This window comes from Chenopodium album, chromosome 9 (assembly GCF_948465745.1).
Source record: "Chenopodium album chromosome 9, dcCheAlbu1.1, whole genome shotgun sequence".
Lineage (NCBI taxonomy): Eukaryota > Viridiplantae > Streptophyta > Magnoliopsida > Caryophyllales > Amaranthaceae > Chenopodium > Chenopodium album.
In genome coordinates, this window is record NC_137842.1 from 65,190,552 (window position 1) to 65,202,958 (window position 12,407).

General features: G+C 37.3%; 2 protein-coding genes and 2 non-coding genes across 5 annotated transcripts; 1 reads left to right on the forward strand and 3 right to left on the reverse strand.

The window, feature by feature from the left end:
- The first annotated feature begins 245 nt into the window (after nt 1-245).
- Nucleotides 246-4,294, forward strand: LOC145558788 (serine/threonine-protein kinase SRK2E-like). Of its 2 annotated transcripts, none has more exons than XM_081620122.1 (9): nt 246-973; nt 1,688-1,762; nt 1,859-1,960; nt 2,045-2,098; nt 2,198-2,290; nt 2,458-2,550; nt 2,863-2,967; nt 3,050-3,148; nt 3,718-4,294. In XM_081620122.1, exons 1-9 carry the CDS (start codon nt 767-769, stop codon nt 4,009-4,011), a joined length of 1,122 nt encoding a protein of 373 aa, XP_081476248.1. In that variant the 5' UTR covers nt 246-766; the 3' UTR covers nt 4,012-4,294. The 2 variants fall into 2 exon arrangements, with proteins under 2 accessions (XP_081476248.1, XP_081476249.1); XM_081620123.1 differs by having other exon boundaries at nt 781-965.
- A 276-nt stretch (nt 4,295-4,570) lies between these two features.
- Nucleotides 4,571-4,642, reverse strand: TRNAW-CCA (transfer RNA tryptophan (anticodon CCA)). The gene has a single exon. It is a non-coding gene; the product is annotated as a tRNA-Trp (tRNA).
- Nucleotides 4,643-5,056: 414 nt separating this feature from the next.
- TRNAG-GCC (transfer RNA glycine (anticodon GCC)) lies at nt 5,057-5,127 on the reverse strand. The gene has a single exon. It is a non-coding gene; the product is annotated as a tRNA-Gly (tRNA).
- A 1,245-nt stretch (nt 5,128-6,372) lies between these two features.
- LOC145558789 (uncharacterized) lies at nt 6,373-10,208 on the reverse strand. The gene is made up of 7 exons (XM_081620124.1): nt 9,722-10,208; nt 8,896-8,969; nt 8,614-8,799; nt 8,434-8,529; nt 8,285-8,356; nt 7,768-7,884; nt 6,373-7,493 (listed from the first exon to the last, which is right to left on the reverse strand). The coding sequence occupies exons 1-7, from the start codon at nt 9,942-9,944 to the stop codon at nt 6,633-6,635; spliced, it is 1,629 nt and encodes a 542-aa protein (XP_081476250.1). The 5' UTR covers nt 9,945-10,208; the 3' UTR covers nt 6,373-6,632.
- Between the last annotated feature and the right edge of the window lie 2,199 nt (nt 10,209-12,407).

Here is a 12,407-nt window from a genome sequence, read left to right on the forward strand (position 1 = left end):
TATACACTCAAATCATACCAAATCAAATTAAATCAATGCGAGAAATTGACCATATGAACGGTACACTACCCCACATTTCTTTCTTCTAGAACTACGTGCCAATACGCCATACAAACCTTTATGAGACAGAGGAAGTACCCCGTAGAAGCTTTAATTGGTGACTTGTGAACCTTATCTAAGCATGGGCAAATCAGTCATAAATATCTCCCACAACTTGCTTTTTATTACATGTAGTAGTTGCCTACTTTAATATTCAGCCGCTAATTCAATTCCTACAATAAACACCTTCTTCATCATTTCCCGCTATTCACATCCTTAAAATCAAATTTTTATTATTTTTATTTAAAAAAATAAAAAACGGTTGGCTACATCATCTTCAACCATTCATGTCTTCCATCTTCTGTTAAATTTCCCAAAAAAAAAAAAAAAAAAAAAAAAAAAATATCACGAGTGAAACACCCAACTAACTCTGCAAAACCCTAATTTCTGAACTGTGATCATTTTTTTTTTCTAAAAAGGGGAAAATTTTGGGATTTATAATTGCAATTCACAGGATTCTTACTTTAATCTTCAATTACCCTTTTCAAATTTCACGTGATTTCATATCTTCGACACGTACCCCATTTTTTCCAACAAAATTTCCCCTTTTTTTTAATTTTCCTTTTGGGAGTTATTATTATGATGAAGAAGATGATGAAATTGGTGTATTTTATCAATTAGTTGGAAGTTTTTGGTGATTGAATTTGGGAAGAGAGAGAAAGTGAAAATGGATCGGACGGCGGCGGGTGGCGGCGGCGGCGGCGGAGGTGGAGGAGGAGTGAATTTGAGTGCAGATTTGCCGATAATGCACAACAGTGATCGTTATGAATTGGTGAAAGATATTGGGTCTGGTAATTTTGGGGTTGCTAGGTTGATGAGAGATAAAACTACTAATGAACTTGTTGCTGTTAAATATATCGAGCGAGGTGAGAAGGTCAGTCCATTTTTATTTTATTTTATATTATTTCGTTTATTAATGTTGGTTTATGTAGCCGACCCTTATTGGGATTACGGGTTTGATGTTGTTGGTTTATGTAGCCGACCCCATGATTTGGATTACGGGTTTGATGTTGTGGTTAGTTATTGTTTTGGGTTTTGTGATTAGTTGTAATTTAATATTACTTCTATAATTTAATAATGTTTGTTTTAGTGATTATATAATTACCACTATATGATTAGAGATTGTATTCTGCAGTAAATGTGATCATTCTGCTCGATATTATGTGATCATTCTGCTCGACATTATGTGATCAAATGCACAATTCTTTGTTTACATTCACTTTTTCTGTTACACAAAATTGAAGATTTGTGCTATTTGTATCATTTTGTTTGTGTTAATTAGATTAGTACTCATGCAAAGCACGATTTTAAGCACATACAATTTTATAGGCAATACTAAATACAAATGAAAGAATTTGGAAAAGTGTTGCAATAAACATGCGTGGAAAAATGTAAAATCATGTGTATTTTGGAAGATTAAAGTATAATTTATAATGAGAAAGAAGAATTAAGAAGAACATGTCATGTGCACAATGATGATGTTAGCGGCTTTTGTTTTTAGTGATAGTTATATATTGATGATTTGAAATATATAAAGGTTACTGAGATTTTGCATTGTGTTAATAAGTTGATTATGTTATGTGTACAGATAGATGAGAATGTGCAGAGAGAAATTATTAATCATAGGTCATTGAGACATCCCAACATTGTCAGATTCAAGGAGGTTTGTATTTGTCTAGTGTATACTCCTCTTGCTTGTTTCTCTTGAAGTGTTTGGTTGTAGCAAAGTGTCTTGACTGTTGATTGTTTTTTTTATTAGGTTATATTGACTCCTACACATTTGGCTATTGTTATGGAGTATGCTTCGGGTGGAGAGCTGTTTGAACGTATTTGTACTGCTGGACGGTTCAGTGAGGATGAGGTGATCGATTATTTACTGGCTTGTGATTTTTTGTGCTTTTTGCTAGTAACTTGTTATTTGACAATGATTTTCCTCTTATCGTAGGCACGTTTCTTCTTTCAACAATTGATATCCGGGGTCAGCTACTGTCATTCAATGGTACTTCTATCATTAATTATCTGTCTATTCATGGTTTTCTTCTTTTTGTATACATTTTCTCATTAAGGCCAATTTTTTTCGTGCTTTTGCTTCTTGAAGCAAGTTTGCCATCGAGACTTAAAGTTGGAGAATACGTTACTGGATGGAAGTCCTGTTCCTCGCTTGAAGATATGTGATTTTGGGTACTCTAAGGTACATGCTTTTTCTAAAGCAATTTTGTTACCGTTGCTCTGCATACTTGTGCTTCACATGCTGTTAATTTCCCCTCTGCCCCTCATTCCTGTTATCCTGCCTCAGTTAATGTTAGCTGCTCCTACAATTGATTCTCACATTTATTTGTATGTGTTGCTCACTTTCAGTCCTCCGTTCTGCATTCTCAACCCAAATCAACTGTTGGAACTCCAGCTTATATTGCACCTGAGGTCTTACTCAAGAAAGAATATGATGGCAAGGTTATATGCTCATCACACTGACTCTTGTGTGCATCTGTATATTTCTCTTCCATTTTCTTATATCATCTTCAGGGTGTACATGAGAAATCTGGGTCATATTGAACTATAAATGACTACTAATGTTTTGGATAAAGCTTGTCATTCGGAAGCTAATATAAATTGCCATTTATGTTACGAGTATCACATATTACCAGTTCTTGAAGAAGTGGGAAATTTAAACATGCTGCACTCTTTGATGTTAAGACTATTAAGTGGTGGCTAGTTGGCTACACTTGAATACTCTTATTCATCTTTGCTTCCATGCCATTTCAGATTGCAGATGTGTGGTCTTGTGGGGTAACTTTGTATGTAATGTTGGTTGGGGCTTACCCATTTGAGGACCCTGAGGAACCCAAAAATTTTCGCAAAACAATACATGTAAGTCATTTACTATTTTATATACCAAGGTGGTGGCTTCTTTGGTTGCCTGTCTGACCCTTAGTGATTTCTGCTGGTGCAGCGAATTTTAAATGTCCAATACTCTATTCCTGACTATGTACATATATCTCCAGAATGTCAACATCTGCTTTCAAGGATATTTGTTGCTGATCCGGCAAAGGTAAATCTCTTATGAGTTCATGAAATTTAGTTCGATTCTTCTCATTTTTGTTTGTGTTCATTACCATGTATTTTTGTTGCATTGCTTGGTTGATATCTTTGTATCTGTTGTTTTGAACTTTTGATGATAGTGCCCCCACCAAGTTCAGTCTAGCTTGTGTATTACTATTACTCCATCTTTCAAGTTTGTTGTCACATTTTCTAGCAGTTTCTGATTAAATGTATGACATGATAAAGCCCATTACTTAATTTAAAGTAGTGGCAAACTGGCAATGTGGCATATTGGTAATTTATATTAAACCTTACAATCCACGTTAGAAAATATGACGCCTTTATTTGGACATTTTAAAATAGTTGTAATTATTAATTCTGAACAGAGGGAGTATAATTTATTTCAATAGGAGCTTGTGTGATGATTTAGTGACTTATATCAAGAACTTTTTGCCTTGAAGGAGTAGCTTTTTGCTGTTTAATCTATTACGTTTTGTGTTACATTACCAACCTACCCATCCAATGTGAGATGAATCTGCTTTACCTGATAACTGAACTTGTGAGTCATTTATTTGTCAGAGAATTAGCATTCCGGAAATAAAGCAGCACGAATGGTTTCTGAAGAACCTACCAGCAGATCTCATGGATGAGAACGCCGCAAATAATCAGTATGAAGAGCCAGATCAGCCTATGCAAAGTATTGATGAGATCATGCAGATTATTTCAGAGGCAACTATTCCTGCAGCTGGATCCCAGAGTCTAAACAAGTATTTAACTGGCAGCTTGGACATTGATGATGATATGGAAGATGATCTAGAATCGGATCCAGAGCTTGACCTTGATAGTAGTGGAGAGATTATATATGCTGTTTGATGAAGTATAAGTGCTAGAAAATGGGTTGGAATCAGTCCCAAAGACACTCGACTGTGAACAAGTGATGGATTTTCGAAGGGGGAGAACGAAAAGAAAGCTTTGGTTCTCTCCTATTCATGTCATGATGTTTATATAAAATTTGTTTTGCTACGCCTATGGTATGCAAACTTTGTAACTCTTCACAACAATGTATGGAAGGTTGTTGTAACATTATTTGACGCTTGTGTTTTCCCTTTGTAAATCAAACAAAGTCTGGTGCTATAATTAAAGAGTGATTAATCGATCTCCTATTTCTTCATCGACAAATTTTCTGAACGAGTTCATCCTTTTTCCCTTTAAAACATCAAATTTATATGTAGAAAAACCATAAAAAGTTTTTATCCTAACAATATATAGTGAAATGAATTTAACAAAAACCCACACTACAATTTTTTTTTTTTTTTTACTCTTGAGAGTTTATTTAAAGATTATGGTGTACATAATTGTTTAAAGATTATGGTGTACATAATTGGCATTTTTGAAAAAAAAAAAAAAAAATTCCGTGATGGGATCGGGGGTTTGAACCCGACGTGAATCGAACACGCAACCTTCTGATCTGGAGTCAGGCGCGCTACCATTGCGCCACGGATCCCTTGTTGTAATGTTAAGAGGCTTTTAATTATTTAAATACAATTACTCGGAATCTTCTAAAAGTCAGAATAAATACCTACCAAATCAAGTACTAAGTGATAAAGTATGCCACACGTGAGGAGAAAAAAAAAAAAAAAAAACCCTCTAATGTAATTTTATTTATTTTTTTAGATTAATTAATCTTTTAAGTGTATAGATTTTATTGGAGTTTTTTTTACATATCCTGATAATTTGTTTATTCACCGTAGGTCCCCTAAATTTAACAAAAATGTTGCCAAATGTTCAAGTGACAAATAGATTTCAACTCCGGGGATTAAAAAAAACCAATTTTTTATTATAAATCGAAAAAAACCATATGGTGAAAAACCGATTTTGATTTTGTACTTCACATATTTTTTAAAAAAATTAAAACTAATGCACCAGCCGGGAATCGAACCCGGGTCTGTACCGTGGCAGGGTACTATTCTACCACTAGACCACTGGTGCGAACATGAAATGAAAGCACTAATAACACAAAATAATGTTGATTGTATAGTACTCATGATAATTTGAAACATTTAAGACTTTTTTGTGTACTAAATACTATTGCTAATTGGTTTTCTTGTGCAAAATATAGATAGAAAGTTGCAAAACCCAAGTAATTCTCCACCTTATTGTATCAAGTTCCACAGAAGAAAACACCAGACTAAAGAGTCTTCGCCTATTAATATTTTATAGAAAAAATTAGAAATAATAATCCCAACTTTGTCTAATTTATGTAGAATAATCCCAACTTTCGTTAATACTGGAATAATCCGAACTTTGGGGGGTCTTCTTTTTCTTCAATCCCTAACCGGTCAACAAAAGTCATTGACCTATTATATCAGGTTACTTGACACGTGTCAATTTTTGATTGGTCCAAAAAATATATTAAAAATAAAAAAACTAAAATTTAAAAATAAAAAAAACCACCCACCCAGCCTCGTCGGACCCCACGGAACCACCACCTTGGTCGCCGCCAACCCATCAACCAACCTCGTCGGACCCCACGCAACCACCACCCTATTCGCCGCTCCAACCGCCACCATTTAAACCACCATGGGCACCACCCCCCCTCCCCGAAACCCCCACGCAACCACCCACCAATAAAAACCCTCCCAATTCCACCTCAAACATCACCGCCCTACGCCACTTTTTCCCTTCCCCCTATGCCGCTAATACACCGTCCCCTATGCACCGCTAATTCCCCTCCCCCTCTGCCGGTTATTCCCCTCCCGACGCGCCGCTTAATCACGAATTGAGGGAAAACGACTAGGTTGCAAAAACAAGTGGGGCTGGGGTTAGGGGTTTCGGGATGAGGGATGTTAGATAGGGGGTGGAGATGGTGTTTTCCGAGGTAGGGGAGGGTTGGGGTCAGGTTTCGCGGTCTGAACGTAGGTTTTCCAGTGAAAGAGGGAGAGGGCAGTAGGTGGGGTTGGGGGCTCCGGTGAAGCAGGGGTGGAGGTTGGGTGATTGCTGGGTTTTTTTTTAAATATTTTTTTTAACCAATTAATTTGTGACATGTGTCACTTAAATCCAAAAAAAAAAATTAACCCATTCAACCGGTAACCGGTATTTGGGATTGAAGAAAAAGAAAATCCCCCCAAAATTCGGATTATTCCAGTATTAACGAAAGTTGGGATTATTATACATAAATTAGACAAAGTTGGGATTATTATTTCTAATTTTTCCTATTTTATAATCCAAAAGAAATTCTTAGCCTGTAATATCAATTCTTGTTCATTAATAAGGCACAGGATATGTGAAAATCTAAGATCACATAGCCAACATAAACAAAATTTAAACAAGTTAACTCAAAAAATATTCGAGCACCTTCAAGTCAATCATGAGCCCCTACAGTTTTCGGGCAAATGGTAACAATAAAAGGAAACTTTCACTGAGAAGGAACGTTAAGAGACAGAAATACTACAATAGAAGGGTGCAAACACAACATGCCCCCGTCAACTGAATTGTCAGCTTTGGGGATTTTCACTTTCCTCAGTAGCAGCAGCACCAGAGCCAGTAGTTGAGTCTCCACCGTCTGCATAAGATGTTTGGGATGCACCATTAGTTGCTTGCGGCTGGGATTGAGGTGGCCCTTGTGGTGGGGCAGCGGCTGGAGGATAACCACTCTGATAATAACCCGCTTGAGCAGGGGCTTGGGATGGAGGGTACCCACTTTGTCCGTAATACGAGTATGATGCCTGGCTTGCAACTTGACCTTCTTGCTGCTGTCCATAACCTGTCTGTGGATAACCTGCCTGATAATAAGCTGGCTGAGTAGGTGCTGCACCAGAATAACTTGGATAAGCACTATAACCATTCGCAGGGGCAGCTGGGGGCTGACTGTAGCCTGTTGCATATGCAGATTGGGGTTGAGTTTGGGTCGTACCATCAGGGGCTCCATAACCTGGTTGAGAAGTTTGAACGGTAGCAGTCCCATCTGGCTGGGATGATGTAGTCTGAGCTGAGACATCTCCGTAACTTGGTGGCTGCTGGGGATACCCTGGATAACTGTATCCCGCAGCTGGTGGCATCTGGCTGTAGTTGTAGTTAGCATGTGGAGGAGTCGAAGATGGTGGTTGAGCTTGTCCATACGCACTATAGGCAGTACCCTGCTGCTGAGTTGGCGCAGCTGTTTGATTTTGGTCCCAAGCATTGGGCTGCGGAGCATAGCCACCATAATAAGGAGGCGGGGCATAAGCTCCAGGCTGTGAGTAGCCATATGCAGGAGCCTGCTGTGCAGAAGGTTGACCCTGGGCAGCCCAACCAGCACTAGGAGGATATCCAGACTGTTGGTATGTATTAGTCCCAGACAAAACCTTCGAACGATTCTGGAATTGACACAAGAACATTAAAAAGTTGTACAAGAATGCTAACAGCTATACAGAATACATGAAGGATTTATGACAAGTAAATTGAAGCAAGAAGGCTGGAACAACCGAACAAGTCAATCAGCCATTTCTATTTCCCAAGTTATCAATTGATCACAATGTGTGATCATGTCAACCAGTAAAAATAGCACCACAAAGATACAATAGTCAACAATAACAGAAAATTTTGCAAATTGATACACGGCTTAGGGAACGAGAGTTAATAACAGCTTACCCCGCTAATAACTTCATTAACCAGCTCTTTGGCAGACTCAATTTGCTCTGGTGTTCCATTTATAAATATATTTCTTTCTGTTGAGGCATCACCAGGAGGAAGATGAAGCGGGACAACCTGTAAACCAAGAACATCACGAAAATGAGAGCAATTATAATAACCAGAAAAATCTAAAACTGAAGTGAGAATGTGTCACAAACATGTAATAAGATGCAAAAAAAATGAACCAACTGCCTCAAGTCAGAGCAAAAACAATAATAAACTGCAAAATCTGAGAAAACTCCCTCCCCCAAAACAATAGGAGACTAAATGTGTCACAAATGTACAATGCATTGCAAAGAAACTGAACCGACTGGCTCTACCCAGAACAAACATGACATCACCAAACTGTGTGACCTGACAATTTCCAACCATCAAATGAAAAAGAAAAGGCAAAAACTAACTTGCCAGTTAATAAAACATCAAAAGCGAGTTTAGTGTAAGAAATAGCATTCTTGTATATAAACAATGTACAAACCTGAATACGAGCTCCAGACTTGCTTTGCATCGTTTTTATGGTTTCACCCCCTTTTCCAATTACCAAAGCCACCTAATATAGAGATGTTCACATATTAATCAAAGCAGAAAGTCATAAAAATTGAAAAGACAGTTAAAAACTTAAAATACCTTGTCATTGGGAACTTTCATCACAAACTGTTCACCTCCAGCTTGTGGGGGAGGAGGACCTCTGTTTCCAGATGGAGCAGAACTTGTTGCATCTGTCTGCTTAGCCACAATAAAGTATTGATTATAATAGAATTTAACAAAACATAATTAAAAATAATCATATTAAGGCATCATTCTCACCTCAGCAATGACTTCATTAATTCGTTGTTCTGCTCTGCTAATCTGCTCCTGGGTACCCATCAACTCAACATCCCTTGTCAAAGAAGAAGGATCAGATTCTGAATCCCGAGTTATCTGGATCCTAGCACCTGATTCTAGTTGAAGAGTTTTAATCATTTCTCCTCCTCTTCCAATAATAACTCCAACCTGCAACCAGAAGCAAAGCAAGTAGCATACACATGAGAAGGGTAAGGTCAGGTAATGGCATACATCGTTTTGAGACAATTTCTAGACAAAACCAACCTTGCCATTTGGAATAACGATTTTCTTGCTGCTTGGTACATTACTGTACTGATTTGTTTGAGTTGTATACGGCACTGGTATCATGCACAAAGAGCAAAAACATTCGTTATTGGACTGCTACGGAAAATGTGGGATTATAGGCATTAGCTCAATTCAAAGGCAGGTATAACACGACTATAATCAAATTACTTATCAACTACACAAACTAAATAAATAATTTCAAAGCTCTACACCTAAAGCTGACAAGCAATAACCCAATTGCCAAGAATAGAACAGGCATCTACAAAAACTTCAAACAACACTGACACTGGCAGTTCGAAATTAATAATTTCATTTCTTTCAAAACCATTAACTACACCAAAAATTGTGGAAGAAATATAACTAAATTTCCGAGGAACACCCCTCACAATAGTTGCTAGTTGAGCAATCAAAAACACAACTTTAAACATGGCGAAAAACCGACAAAAAATCATCAATTACCAATACAAATAAGGTTATGGAGCAATTCTCATTGCATGGCATACAAATTCCCAGGTCATACTTTGAACATAATCAAACACAAATTCAATGAACATATAACAAAATCAAATAGAGAGGAATTCCATTGAAATCTGCATTCTAAAACTTCAATTGCAACTTAATTAAATCAATCCACCATAATTTACAGAAAAAATTAGCAAAAATCTCTCAATAAATTTCACAGGCAAAGCAAGTACAATACAAAATTCAAACCTAAAAACACAATATCAGAAAATTAAAAATTGAATAGCGATGAATCTGAAAATGGGGGGAAACCCTAAAAAATTGCGGAAAATTGAAAGTATACCAGGAAACGAAGAATGAGAGGAGGTGAAAGAAGGAGAAGAATAGTCAGGAGGAGTCAAAGAAGAATCTGGAAGAGTACGAGGGCGCTTAGAATCGGCGTCGCTGAGAAGGCGAGCAGCGATAGCTTGAGCTTTTTGCTTCGCAAGTTCAACTTGGTCTTCAATCTTTCTCTTTCCTCCAACCCCACCTCCGCTTCCGCCATTGTTATTCCCAAGAGACTCCATTTTCTCTCTCCTATTGAAGGTCCTTCAATGGCTGCCACCCCACTTCGAATCAATTGAATTCAGAAAAACCCCACGAAAATTAAGGGTTGAATCTTATTGTTTTGGGGGTTTGGATTGATTGATTTGGGAAAATGGTGGGTGGATCCGAAACCCAGGTGAAGGGGAGGAGAGGAGAGAGAAAGTGAGGAAATTTGGGGGGAAGAAGAGAGAGAGAGGAGGGAGGGAATGAGAGTGGTGTAGTAGTGAGTGCTACTGTAATCTTCTCTGAGGTTACGGCGTATCTACTTTGACTCTCCTCAATCCCACGCTCGCTCGATTTTTTTTTTTTGTCTTCGAGTTTCGGCGACGGACGAACTTGTAAATTCTATTATATACTTGGGTGTCTTAATAAAAAAAAAAAACAAGATGCATTGATTTTGATGGTGGTGTGAGTTTGTTTTGGTGTGTGATATAGGTTAAGTACGTGTGAAATGTGTCACTTGAATGTGTATACGCTCGACTGAGGTACAAGTTATGATTCGAACTTCTACTTCATTTTAGATACCCATAGAAATGATTTATTGATTTTAATGGTGGTGTGTTTATAGTAGACTTGCATTGGTGTGTGAATGAAGTATTATGTTAAAAATGTATGGGATATGCGTTTTGGAACGTTTGTATGCCTATGTGTATCATTTATTAGTTACTCGTATTTCTTTACCATACAACCGGTTGTACCTTGTAAATTAAAGATAGATGTCTTCTTTGCATGAATTAGCAAGTCGATTTTGCCAATTTGCATAAATGAGTAGATTAATTTTATTTTATTGTGTAATACATGACAACTTTGTTCTGTTTGTGTAAGTAATATAAAAAAGTTGAAATGAAATGAGCGAGACAAGTTTTCTTTTGCCATTTTGTGTAGATAAAAAAATATGATAAATTGTTGGGACGTTGTAAGGTACAACCGACGGTATATAATAAAAACTGTCACAATGGAGTAGCTATAATTGTATCTTTTATTCCCATTTGTTCAATTGACAGTATTGACACACAATTGACTTTCAGTTCAAATACTAGATGATAAGTGGTTATGTTTCAAACAGTCATTACACTAATTAATTTGGGCTTTTAATAATTCATATGGCTCATATTGAATCTTGAGCTTCAAATAATATCACATGCTGTTTGGTAAGAGAGATAGGGATGAGGAGGATAGGAAGGTGAGATGAATGATACGTAGTATGAAATTAGTAGGTAAGATAAGGATAAAAAATTATGTTGTCTTTTGCTTGGTAATAATTGAGAAGTGAATTGAGAAATAAGAGAACTATTTGTTACCTTTATTAATTTTCTCCTCTATCCACCAATCCTCCTCTTTCCCTTCCATTAAAGGTCATAAAGTCTTTGATCCTTTGTCTTTATCTCGATCCCTTATACCACCCCCCTAGTTATTATTTTGGAGAAATAACTATTTTTTTTTTTAAATCCTTATCCACATCCCCCTTATTATCCTCATTCCTATACATATATATATATATATATATATATATATATATATATATATATATATATATATATATATATATATATATATATATTAGATTTTAACACCTCACAAAAACCCGAAAATGGTTTTTAACACCTCAATAAAAAAATAAAAAAAAATTTTAACACCACACAAATTTCCAAAAAATGGGTATTACCACCACTTAACTGATTCCGTTTAGGAATCCGTTGAGTGAGCCCATAAAGCCCTGTGTCGTTTTATTATTGGCCAAAAAAAAAATTAAAAAAAAAAAGAAAATTAAAAAATAATAAATAAATAAAAAACCTAAATCTACCCAAGCCCCACCACCGCCCTCCCCCCTAACCCACCACTGCCCTCCCCAAAGCCACCATCGGCAACGCGTCTCCTCCCCCTCCCTCACTCAACCCACCAGAACGCCCCCTTCCCTCCCCCGCAACCGCAATCGACCCAAAAACCACCAAACCCGCAACCGCAAACGACTACGAATCCCCCAAAACAAACACGATTCCGGCCACAAATGGCTAAAAATCGGCCGGTTAAGGCCACTCAGCCCTAAAACCGATCGATTTCGGCCATATGTGGCCGGATCTGTGGTCGTTTTGGGGAAGGAAGGTTTTGGATTTTGTGGTTTTTGGGGGCGAAGCGGTTGCGGGAAAGGGAGGGGGAGGGTTCAGGTGGCTTAGGGGTGCGACAGCGTCTCCGGTGGTAGGTTCTGGGAGGTCAGTGGTGGGTTGGGGGAGGGGCGGTGGTGGCGCTGAGGTTGTGGCTGAGAGGTTTTTTTTTTTTTTTTAAGATTTTTTTTAAAACAAATAAAAAGGTGACATGTGTCACCGTGATCACACTTAACGGAATTCCTAAACGGAATCCGTTAAGTGGTGGTAATACACTTTTTTTGTAACTTTATCTGATGTTAAAATCAATTTTTTTTTATGGGGTGTTAAAAACAATTTTTT

Bases quoted from the DNA above. Each gene is read 5' to 3' on its own strand.
- LOC145558789 (XM_081620124.1), bottom strand. From the start codon at position 9,944: ATGGAGTCTCTTGGGAATAACAATGGCGGAAGCGGAGGTGGGGTTGGA. The intron at 8,970-9,721 runs GTATACTTTCAA...GCATGATACCAG, and splicing joins CTCTCATTCTTCGTTTCCTG to TGCCGTATACAACTCAAACA. The intron at 7,494-7,767 runs GTAAGCTGTTAT...TGTCAATTCCAG, and splicing joins TTAATGAAGTTATTAGCGGG to AATCGTTCGAAGGTTTTGTC.
- LOC145558788 (XM_081620122.1), top strand. From the start codon at position 767: ATGGATCGGACGGCGGCGGGTGGCGGCGGCGGCGGCGGAGGTGGAGGA. The intron at 974-1,687 runs GTCAGTCCATTT...TTATGTGTACAG, and splicing joins ATATCGAGCGAGGTGAGAAG to ATAGATGAGAATGTGCAGAG. The intron at 1,763-1,858 runs GTTTGTATTTGT...TTTTTTTATTAG, and splicing joins ACATTGTCAGATTCAAGGAG to GTTATATTGACTCCTACACA.